The sequence below is a fragment of the Ambystoma mexicanum genome, chromosome 5q (genome assembly GCF_040938575.1).
Source record: "Ambystoma mexicanum isolate Mex_15411 chromosome 5q, UKY_AmexF1_1, whole genome shotgun sequence".
In the NCBI taxonomy this organism is placed as follows: domain Eukaryota; kingdom Metazoa; phylum Chordata; class Amphibia; order Caudata; family Ambystomatidae; genus Ambystoma; species Ambystoma mexicanum.
The window spans coordinates 616,092,598-616,104,657 of NC_090933.1; the positions used below are offsets into that span (position 1 = coordinate 616,092,598).

The 12,060-nt window shown below is 45.3% G+C and overlaps 1 protein-coding gene across 2 annotated transcripts in view; it reads left to right on the top strand.

The window, feature by feature from the left end:
• Positions 1 to 12,060, top strand: part of SDCBP (syndecan binding protein) — a 403,969-nt gene that overhangs the window by 252,082 nt on the left and 139,827 nt on the right. For both annotated transcript variants that reach the window (XM_069621090.1, XM_069621091.1), the window contains exon 7: positions 9,996 to 10,167. In XM_069621090.1, the coding sequence (XP_069477191.1) occupies positions 9,996 to 10,167 (172 nt within the window). The remainder of the gene's footprint in view (positions 1 to 9,995; positions 10,168 to 12,060) is intronic.

The following is a 12,060-nucleotide window of genomic DNA, read 5'->3' on the forward strand; positions in this document are numbered from 1 at the left end:
AGAACTTTCCAGATGTGGAAAGCCTTTATTCCAGAGAACATCCCCATGTGTTGACCTATCGGGCGTGGCTCCCTAGGCCTGGTCTTCAGGTGCTGACTCATCTGGTGTAGCAGGGCATGGAAGCAGGCAGGACAGAGATACTGGGCGTGGCCGGGAACAAGACTATATAAACCCACCGACCCCTCAAGCAAACGTTACTTTGCACCTCCATGTAACGTGACGCTCATCGCCGCCTGGACCAGTTACTTACCTCATGATCCTGCAACAGCAGCAACCTTACCTGGACCCTGGCTCACATCTCACGGCAACGGTCCATCTTTTTGGCAGATCCCGAATCGATGCCGCAGCACCTGCGCTCCCTGTCCCACGAAGAAGACGAGACGAGTAGAACTTCCGAAAACACCCAACCCAGGGTCGCGCCTCCTTTAAAACCCAACGCGCACTCTAAGGCACCATTAAAGGCTACTTACCAGCCATCGTCCCATCTCAGCCCTGATCCTCCATACCGCCAGCTCCGCTTCTTCTACTGTTGCTACCGCCGGCACCGCTACACCACCTGCAAGGGGAGAGAGCAGAGAAAAGACATTACATACAAAGGACAGAGAATGAACTTTACAAATACAATTAGAACAGTCAGAAGACAAGCGGGCAAGTGGAAACGAGGGAAACACTTACCTACAAGTGAAGTGGACTAGTCGCAGCTGGCCTGGACTTCCACGACAAGGGACCAGTGAAGGAACTCTGTTCCCTTCAACAAGCGCCCCTGCCAGAAGCAACAGGACGGAGAGCTCATCTGAATCATCATCATCATTCAGCAGGTGAGCTTCAAGAGTACTGCAACCCCAGGGAAGCCACATCCAGGGAGAAGGGGTCAGGGACCACAGGCTGCATACTCAAACGACCTCTCCTCCCCCTCCCCTTATATTCATGCAGGAACCGCACTGCTCATCACTGCAGGTTCCCACACAAACTGAGGGAGGGACGAACAGACAAGGAGTTTCATCACGGAGTGCTGCAACCGTGCCCCAACGCCTCCGCAGAGACCAGGTGAGCGTAACAGTTGGCCCTAATTAGGGAGGGGTTGGAGAGTGCTCCTTCTGCCAAGCCAGTGAGAGTCATTGACTATGTGTTAGGTCTCCGGAGGAGAATGACACATGATGACAGAAGCATCTGATAACTTAAAAGCAGGTTAGGCTCTGGTGAAGCATTGGCATGACCAGAAGGCCGACGTGGTTGGATTTACTCGAGACCAGCACGTTTTAGTTATGGTACCTACAAGGCAGAGGGCCTTACATGACAAATGGATAGGGCCCTTCAAGGTTGTGGGAAAAGAGATCAACTATCTGGTGGACTTAGACAATCCTAAGGAGGCCCCCAGGGTCTTTCACACCAACCGCCTAAAAGTTTGTCACCAGACCAGAAGTGGGAGATTTGCTTCTAGCTTCAGCTCAAGAGGAGGAAGAGAGTGAACATCTACCTGATCTCCTCAGGGGACAACTTTTAAATGAGAAAATAGAAGTAGTTAATCTCTTCTAATAGGACACTGGAACAACAGGAGTGCAAGTTTCTGTTAAATCAGTTTGCCTCCCTGTTTTCACTATCACCAGGCTTGACCCCTTGGGGCAGCATGATATTCTCACTGGTGACTGTTTACCTGTTAAAAGCAGAGATTACAGGATGTCAGATAATGTCAGAATCCACATAAAGGAAGAGGTCAACAAGATGCTTGATCTCGTGGTAATAGAACCCTCTGCCAGTCCATGGTCTAGTCCAGTTGTACTAGTGCCAAAGGCAGGATCCATGGAGTTAAGATTCTGTGTGGACTATAGAGCTCTAAATGCAGTCACAAAGACTGATGCCCATCCTTTACCTAGAACAGCTGATCTGGTGGATAAACTTGGTTCAGCCAAGTACCTAAGTATATTTGACCTAATATCAGGCTATTGGCAAATAGCCCCGACAGACCATGCCAAGGAGAAAACTGCATTTTCAACCCCAGCAGGCCTCTACCAGTTTACGGTAATGCCTTTTGGACTAAAGAATGCACCTGCAACATTCCAAAGGATGGGTAATCGAGTTCTGAACGGGATGGAGGACTTCTGCATGGCATACTTGGATGACATAGCAGTGTTCAGCCCTACTTGGAAAGAACATGTTGACCACTAAGGATATGTTTTACAGGCTCTTGAGCAGGCCCATCTGACCATAAAGGCAAGCAAATGTCAAATTGGTCAGAGCAAAGTAGTCTACCTTGGACATAAGGTAGGAGGAGGTAAAACAAGGCCATTGCCTAGCAAAGTACAAGCTGTACAAGAATGGGCCACCCCTACTACTCAAACCCATGTGAGAGCCTTCTTAGGTCTCACTGTCCATTATAGGAAATTCATTGATAACTACGGGTCCATAGCTTCTCCCTTGAATGTGATGATCTCACCCAAATTTCCTAAAAAGGTCAGATGGAATGAGGAGTGCACCAAGGCATTTGAAGAACTTAAACCCCTTGTCAAGCTCCAGTCGTAAGAGCTCCTGACTACAGCCAAACCTTCATTGTGCAAACAGATGCTTCCAATACAAGTATAGGTGCAGTTCTGAGTCAGCTGGATGAGAAAGGTAGGGAGCACCCCATCTGCTTCATCAGCAAAAAGCTGACGGAGCCAGGTGGGCAACCGTTGACCGAGAATGTTTTGCTATTGTGTGTCACTGAAGATGTTTAGACCATACTAGTATGGATCTACTTTTGTGATTCAGACTGACCGCCAACCCTTGAGATGGTTAATGCAGATGAAGGGGGAGAATCCTAAATTGTTCAGATGGTCAATCAGTCTACAGGGGTTTTACCATTGAACACAGGTCTGGGTGTAATCACCAAAATGCTGATGGTCTCTCTAGAATGTTTGACCGACTGGAGTAAGGATTTTAATCAAGGGGTGGATTGAATCCTCCTGTCCCTTAGTCTGGGGGGGACGAGTGTTGGGGAGAATCCTCATAAATGTGCTTATTCCCTTCACCTTAGAGACCCCCAGCAACTTTGCTGGATTTTGAGGACTTGATTGTTTTTACCTGGAAAGAGTGAGCCTTTTTTTCCCCCTCACTCTTTCATGTATATTAATGTGTGTTTTACACGTGTGTTTTGATTATGGAGTGTTAACTCCATAGGCATCATCTTTTCATGTGTTACACAGCACCCTCAGTGCAGTGACACAGGGTTGCCTTTTAGACTTCCCAAAGGTTTAAATACTTTCTCTGGGATCAACTACTGTTTCCCAGAGAATGTAAAGTGAAATTGACTTTACTAGTCTTTCCAAATTCCTCGACCCAGCACACTCCATCTTACAATGGAGTGCTGGAGGGGTTACATAGTATCCCCTGTGTTTTAACACTCGTGTAGCAGTCAAATGCTACCCTTTCCTGTTGAAAAGACTGGTGGCAGTGGTTTGACAATGAACTATCATGATTTTTCCCGACTGCGAACACCGGTAGCTAAAAATCAAGGGAGCCATGTTTTTCAAGATGGCACCTTAAGTCCCTTTGTTTTAACGGGTCCCGGTCTTCTTTTTTTGCCATTTCTTTTTGGAAAGGTCCTTCTAGTGTTTGTCTCTGTGTGCCAAACGAGGTTTGGTTCCTTTGTTCGAGTGCCTTTGACGGGCTTCAGGATTGAAGACCGCCTCTGGCGCCTGAGTGTCTGGGATGGGCAGGAAGTGAGGGAGGTGGCTGAAACTCCTTGTGCTTAGTCTCCTAGGAGATCCAAAAAACTCTGGCGTGATTGGCTGACTGTCCGTCAAGGACAGCCACCCTGCTGGGTGAGTGACCGCTAGGCTGGAATGAAAGGGAAAACTGTTTAAACGAAAAGTCTCTTGGACTGGAAAGCAGAGTCGACCCCTGGAACGAAAGAACCAAAGACGAGCTGGAAGAGGACCGCTGCTGCAACTCCTGGACCGTTGGTTTGCCAGGTGAAGCCCTGCTAAAGTTCCGAATTGCCAAACTCCATTCGACAGAGAAGCTCCTTAAAGGACGGCTTCTTCCGTTTGAGTTGGTGGGACCAATCAATTCATAAGACACCTGGATACCATTCTCAAGGCTGGTTAGGATTAAACGGGGAGAGGGACACCAGTTCGTTCTTGAATCTAGTGCTACTGGAACTGAAGTGACTCCATTTTGTTTGCTTTCTTCAGCGATCCGATGCAGTGCAGGAGTTCCCGTCGTCCTCCCTCTTGCCCCCACGACTGAGGCTCAGGAACAGCGAGAGCTGCAGGAACTGCCAGGAACCACTTCTTCAGCAACATTTGTTTCTTCGTACAAAGGTACTATGCCAACCCAATTGAGAGACCGCCACTCATGCGGTGAATCTTTCCCAACTTGCAGGCCTAATCAGCTTGTGACACCACAAATGATTCTTTTTTGCCTAAACAACTTCTGAGAACTTTTGCAAAGACTTTACCGTTTGATACCAGAACTGCTCTTTCCTATCCAGAACACTAGCCCATTGACTTTGGCCTGGCCTATTGACTTGAATTGAACTCTTCTGGTGAACTGAAACTATTTGCACTGCTAGAAAGTATGTGATCTATTCTACTTACTTTTGTCATTTTTGCTCACTGCTAGTAACTGAACTGCAATTTGGCTCTTATTTCCGGGGAGCTCAAACTGTCTCAAAACCTTAGCTTTGTTTTGTAGTGTATTGATATATAATATTAAGTTGCCTCCTTCTAGTGAAATGTTTTCTAAATGATTGTGTAATAAATTAATACGTGTTTTACCAAGACTCCTTGAGTAGGAGTGTCTACTTGAACCACTGTGTTGAAAGATCTCTGTTTAATTACTTGTACTGCTCACATTCACTCTTGAGATGAGCCTGGCTGCTCAGCTCGCTACCTACAAACTCTGTGGTACAGACTTATACTAAAGGTTGGTCTTGTTTACACCTGTAGTCCTAATTGTGTGTGGTCCCATAGGGTACTGCATGCAATTTTGCCTAACACTGGGGTCCAGCACTCTGTTGAGATGGCTCAGGCTTGGTCAGTCCTGCATCAGGGAAGTCCTGAGGATCTTCCTAGTGCTGTGGTCCAATCTGGTGTGCCTCTCCCTGGCACTTCGGTTCCAGCAGCAGCGCAGTGGAAGTACAGCCAGCTCTGAGAGGATATCCAGACGGGCTTACTTTGGAGTTGATTGGTCCCACCAACTCGTAGCGAGAAGTCCTCCTTGCAGGGCTTCTCTAGTCGAGGCGAATTCGGAGCTTCAGCACAGCAGCAGGGCTTCAACAGGCAAACCAACTGTCCAGGAGTTGCAGCAGGCGTCTCTTCCAAGTTCTTCTTCGAATTCATTCGTCCAGTGGTTGACTGCCTTCCAAGCCAAAACGCCTCACCTCTTATGCAGGTTTCTCCCATTCATTCCAGCTAGCTGTCAATCACAGAGCAGGGTGGCTGTCCTTGCCGGACAGCCAGCTGACCGATCATCTTTGGGTGCATTCCTGTAACAAAGGGGATTATGCACAGGGATTTTTTCGGGCACCTCCCTCACTTCGTGAATCCCACCAAACACAAAACTAAAAGACCAAACCTGGTTTGGCTCAGAGTAAATCTCAAGAAGGGCCTTGCCAGCAACAAATGGTGAAAAAAGATGACCAGGGCCATTTTGACAAAATGGGCACTCATGGGTGCCTTACTGCAGCTGGGAACGCAGCCTGTGCTAAAAATGGTAGTAAAAAGTAAACTACTGCCACCAGCCATTAATTGTAGAAAGGGTAACATAAATATGTTACAGAGAAACTAGACAAAGGGGATACTAAGTAACCCCTCTAGCACCCTTTGGTAAGATAGTGTGTGCTGAGTCTAGAAAGTTACACAATGTAAGTAAAGTCAATTTCACTTCACTGCTCCTGGAAACAGTAGTTTATCCAAGAGAATGTATTTAAACCTTTGGGAAATCTAACAGACTTCCCTGTGCCACTGCACTGAAGATGCTGTGTGTCGTGTGTCACAATGTAAAGATGATGCCTAAGGAGTTTGTCAGACTCCAAAGTCAAAAGAAACACAGAGAATAAATCGCATTAAAATTACATGAGAAATAAGAGTCCTATAGTCCAGCAAAAAAGAGCTGGGGTCTCTAAGGTAGAAGGGAATTAACACATTTCTGAGAATTCTTCCTAACAAATGAAAAGAAGACTTCCAAAAGACAGAGCTTAAATGAATGAATGAGTGGAAAAAGACTCTACTCATTTAGGATTTAAAGTAAAGGGTCCAGCGGTCTAGCAAAGTGCTGGAGGGGTCTCACTAGGAGAGGGGATGAAGCATGATAAAAAATCTCCCTAACAAGAAGTATAGGGGGTGAACTAACATCCTCATCAACACCTTCATACTCCTCTTAAGAGGAGTTTGGACAGCTGTCTGAAAACTCATCCTCCCTTTTATCAGCATAGTTAGAAGACACATGTTCTGTGGAGACTTTTTGGTGGTCCCACAACCTTTGTATTAGTTCTATCTTACTTCCTTTAAAGGAGAAGCCATACCCTCACAAAATGTGAACATGTTTTCCATTGGTACATTAAGGAAGGCCTCCCGCTTAAAGCCTGTGGTGTTGGTTCTTGTGTTAAATACAATAAGTACACCTCACTTTGGCTAAACCAAACCTACTGGATATTTTCCTTTGGACACAAAGTATATCGATCAGTGTAATGCAATCTACATTTCTATTGCTTGTGAATCTGCTTAGAATCGCATGCAGTGCTTCTAGTCTGACAACTAATGGTAATCGCAGAATATTGCATCTTTCTTTCGAAGATCAAAAGGGACGTCGATATGGGTGTGACTGTAACACTTTCAATGACGTGTAGTGTACCCAAAATCCCTTGTGCGTCGATGTCCCACAAGATTGTTTTTTTCCGCCAGCCTAGTTGGTCACCTATGCAGAGCTCGTAAGAGTTTATATTGCTAAATCCATTCCCATGGCCTACAGTCGTCTAATCAACTTTCGACAACCTTCTCATCGACTGCTTTTTGTGGGTTGCCTGCGCCAATGCCATCTATAACTGCTCGGCGACTGACTGCGTGGCCTCTGCCCTCAGGCCTGGCCCTTGCACTGGGGAGAGTGGGGCGCTGTTTTTACTTATTCTCTCTGAGAATGTATTTCCTTCACCCCTCTTTCTCTTTGTCTAGCTGCCGCTAACCTATCCTATGGAGAGGACTCTCTTTAAATTCTGCCCCTCTTGCAACGGCAAATTTCCTTGGAAGGACACCTATCACTGATGCAATAGGTGTCTTCCTCGTGACCACGACGAGCGCTCGTGCAAGGCCTGTAAACTCTCAGCCGAAAATGCTGAAAGACAGGCAGACTAGGCGGTGGGCGGCCTAAGCTATGTAGGCTGGAAACCTTTCCCCGATGCCAAGGAATCCGTCGGCAGCCATGGCTCCGATTCGGATGCCATAGACCTTTCAGTGGAGCCTACACCCTCCCATGTGCCTGTACACGGCCCCGACAGGCTGCCGGCGCTTTTAGGGAAAGTCGCACCCCAGCGACAAGGGCACCCACGCACCACGTGTACTTAAGCACACAACTCCAAGGCCTCTTCGATTGGGTTGTCGAAAAAGCCCTCATCGCCCGCAGAACATTTTGACTGTACCTTCCGAGCTTTGCGGTTCGGCACCCTCCACACCGCAGCAGCAACATGCGGATGGCATAAAACACCTTCTGGAAAGGGCAATCCTCTTAAAGTCCACTGTTGTCGACCCACCGTCCAAGGGCATTTGAGCGCCAAAGGACTCAGTGGTGTCACTGACCGCTGCAGCGCCTTCAGGCACGCAGAAACTCTCCATACAGCCGCCGAAGCTTTGCAAGAAGTTTTCAGACATCCTTTTGGTGGCCAGAGAGTACAAAGGCACCCCTTCTCCCCGAGAGGACTATTCTGGGGCCCCCAGCCTCTTTCTAAGGCCTTACATGGAAACTCTTCCCCTTCTAGGCAGCCCTTCCCTCCTCTAGGGACTAGGACTAGGACTAGGGAGAGGTTTGAACACTGTATTGCCAAGCTGGCTGAATTCATTGTCTCTTCAGATCAATACGATAAAGCCTTGAAGAGACTCAAGGAATTGTCTGCACTTTCCTCTCCCTGGCACTTCCCCCTCCCCCTGGACTTTGCGTGTTGCACTTGCATGATCTGAACTATCCAGGCCTATAGTTTGTCTGGTCCTCCCTCTGTCTTCCCTCCCTTGTCTTGTCGCGCCTACAAACACTTGTTACCTTGAATCTGCTGCTCTTTTAAACTTTTAACATTGGGTTTAGCTTTCCCTGAATTGCTTAGTGCATTCTAAAATAGTTATTGAGTGTTCATACTTAAGGCCCCCCAGAAAGTATGAGTTACTTTACTAGCTCTAAAATGTGTTCTACAAAGTAATATTTGTTACAAGATGTATACTTGTAACTGGGTTGGTTTATTAAGTGAATTCTGGAACTGACTCACTGCATGACTGACAGGGTCTTCTACCCTTGGATTACTGATTGTATTTTAAAAGTATATCTAACCTGGTTTCACTCCCCAAGAATAGCTGATTACCATTCTGAATGTGTTGTAGGTTTGACTCACCTTGACTCCTTATTTCAAACTAAAGTTATACTTTGGTTTGTAAACCATACGTATTGAGTTGGCTTTTATAATTGTGTTTGTATGATTTGTTATAGTACTTCCCAAGATTTATCTTGGCCTAATTTTATTTAAATAAACCCTTTTACAATACATGGTGTTTCAGTGTTTCTTTGGACCATATGTAGGCTACCATGTATTTGTACCAAACTACACCCTCTCCCTTTTAAGATCAGCCTGGCTGCTTTGTCTATGCTACCAAAGGTTCTCAAGTAGTACAGCCTTCTACTAGGAGTCGAGTTTTGTATGGCCTCTGATATGGTTTTATGAATCCATTAGTTGGACGTTTAGAAAAACTGTCCTAACACCCTCTACTGCCTGCTTTCCTCCCCCTATATTCTCTATATCCAGTCCTGGATGTCCTCACACTTCTTGTATCTGAATCCTTCTGAAAATGAGGCCCATTTCTTCCCTGCTTCTACTGTTTCTCCTCCACTTTCCCCTGCCCCCATTTCCGTTCTGTCTCTTGCTGCCTATGCTCGAAATCTAGGTGGTCATTTTGATCCCTCACTGTCTCTCTGCTCCCTTTATTTCCCCTATTGCTCCTGTTGCTTCCAGCTTTGTAACATTTGCAGGGCTTGTCGATATTTTACTTTTCAAGCCTCTAAACTCCTGACCACTAATTCATTCTTTTCTAGGCCTTTCCATTGCTCCTGCCTACTCCTGGGTCTCCCAGCGTGTCGTCTTGCCCCCTTCTTCGCTCTATCTATTCTTCCTCCATTCATACTCTTGGTTCTCTCTCTGGCTCCATCTTCACTGCCCTGCTCCATCTCCACTGCCCTGCACCATCTCCAGTGTTTGTCTTTTGATGCTCGCCTTCTTTTTTAATTTCCTATATCTGGTTTCCTGGTAATCATTTCCACAAGGTTTCACATCCTCCATAGCTTTGTCCCCCAGTTTGCTTTTCTAAACAGTATTTAGAAATGCCATTCATACATCTTCTCGAAAGTCTTTGAATGTGATCCTGGAATTTCTTTTCTGCTCTATATCTGGTAACTCAATTGTTTTAATTTATTAATTTTATGAAGAGCACTGTACTGGTCAAAGAAATGGGAGATGTTGTTTGAGGACTTATAGCCAAATAGCCTCTGCAATGTGCATAAAGAAAGCAAATCATGGCTTTGCGGTTTATTGATCCTGCTTCTTTCTCTCCTAAATCATATTTTGGAACCAGACTGCTGGCTGGATCATGTTTTATTTGTATTTTTTATAAAATGTTGTCATAATATGCTTTTAACCTGTTTTAAAGCTGATGCATGTGATAGCTTTACACAAATGTAATTTATATATGCAATTTTTAAACCTTCTGACTGTATGCAGTCCAGTTATCTCAGACTTGCAATATTTCTATTTCTATTTTTCTTAGGCCGTTTGAGCGAACAATCACTATGCATAAAGACAGCACTGGACATGTTGGCTTTATTTTCAAGAATGGAAAGGTAACTTCAATAGTGAAGGATAGTTCTGCTGCCAGAAATGGCCTTCTGACTGAGCACAACATATGTGAAGTAAATGGACAGAACGTCATTGGATTAAAGGTAACTTTTCTTTGGTTTCTTGTGTGGTCTTCTTAAATTGTGCATTCGGGTGTTGAACAGCATTGATGCCATCTAGCAATACGGAATTTCTATTTTTGGTTTAATTCTAGGGCCATATTTTAGTGCTCCTGAAAATTTCGCATTTTTTGAATGCTTTTTTTTTGGGGGATCACTGACAATATTTGGTGGCCTTTGCAACCCTTTTTACCTTTCCTAAGGTGTACCATATAAGGTTGCCTCTAAGGCTTGCAGTCGCAGGCACCCCACTTTGCTCTAGGAAGAATACATCACCCTGCATTGCTTTTAGAAAGTAGGTTGGTAGCATCTGTACTTTAGGTTTGGCTTCACAGGGGATGGAAGCCATTTTACCAAATTGATAGCCCAATGTTCCTTATTGGTAGCCTTTGGGGTACCAATGTTTCTTTTTATTAGTATTTTAAATACTGCTCTTACATTGTGTTTATAGGGCTCCCTTTGTTCAGGGCTAGTATGAGCATGGCACAAAATGCCACTTCTGGCCACATGGGTTCTTTGTGAGCCCACATGGCAGTCTCCTACTGGTTTTAACTGCTTTAGGCCACTGTAGGTCCTGGGCTCTTCCTCTCATTTCGTGTGGTGGTGGTCTATGCAGAGTGGCTGTCCTACTGACCAACTAATATGGTTGGTAATCTGACCCTTTGCCCCCAGCCCCATCTAGTGATTGGTGGGCTGGCCTTGAGGACAGCTTCTTTTTGTACTGCTACTTAAGGCTCTGCCTAGTCTCTGCTCCCCTTTCTTGCTGTTTTGTTCTGCAACTTGAAGAAGCAGTGTTGGGTAACATTTTCATAGTAATGGTAAGTCTTCCTGACCTGTCAACCCCAGAACCTTTTGCTTTACTGGTGGATTATTTGTCCTTATACCTCTGTGAGTGGGAACCTTTTTTCACACACTTAGAATCTTGTTCTCTTTTTATGGGTGTCATTTTTTAGACTCTGCATAGTGTCTTTTAAAAGTTATCCTCTTTGACACCTTTTTGGCAATAAGTGCCTGTTGTTGCTGGGTTGCCCTAGGGGCACCCCTTTTAACTTTCTCTGGCCAACCTTGGAACAACTACAATTCCCAAGGGTAGAAGGGATCTTTGGATCCCTTTTACATTGTATTTGGTGAAACCAGCACACTCCACATTATGTGGAGTGCTGGGGAGATGCACTGTATCCCCTTTCACACTAAAACAATTATTTTTTTTAAACTCTTGTATTTATTTTTGAATAATCTAAAGTCAGAACAGACAACCCAAAATGGAACAAATGGAGCATAACAAAATATCAAATGCAATAACTATACTAAGACAAATACAGTGAGGGGGGGGGGGAGAGGGAAAAAAAACTACTTTCTTTAATTGCCAATTCACCACCAACCAATTAACCTAAACTGCACTTTTACACTTAACAAAGATACAACATCAAGGACCCCACAAACATCAACCCTCCCACCACCCACAGCCCGAAAATATAACACATTCTGACAGAGCATCAGACATAAAACTCATTGAATTTACTCCATTGTTCATTGTAAATTTCCTCTTTGTGTAATTTACTGTAACGCTCACCTGGTATCCACGGGGACGTCACTCAGCCTGTTCTGACCTCTTATGACCTCAAACCCTTCCCTGGAGTCTACCCGACTGGAGACTGGGCCTGAAACACAGGATTGGTAGTTTAACTCCCTATTGTCTGTGTGCTTGAACCCCTTCTTCCCCGGGGTCCAACCCTTTCCTTTGATCCACAACTCACCTTGTTTTCTTGGAAAGTGTGCTCTCCGTCCTGCTTTCAGCGCAGGGGCGTGTTGATTGATGCAGGCTCGTTGCTGCCTAGTTACTTCACTGGCAAGAGTCTGACAGTTAAGTATAATGAG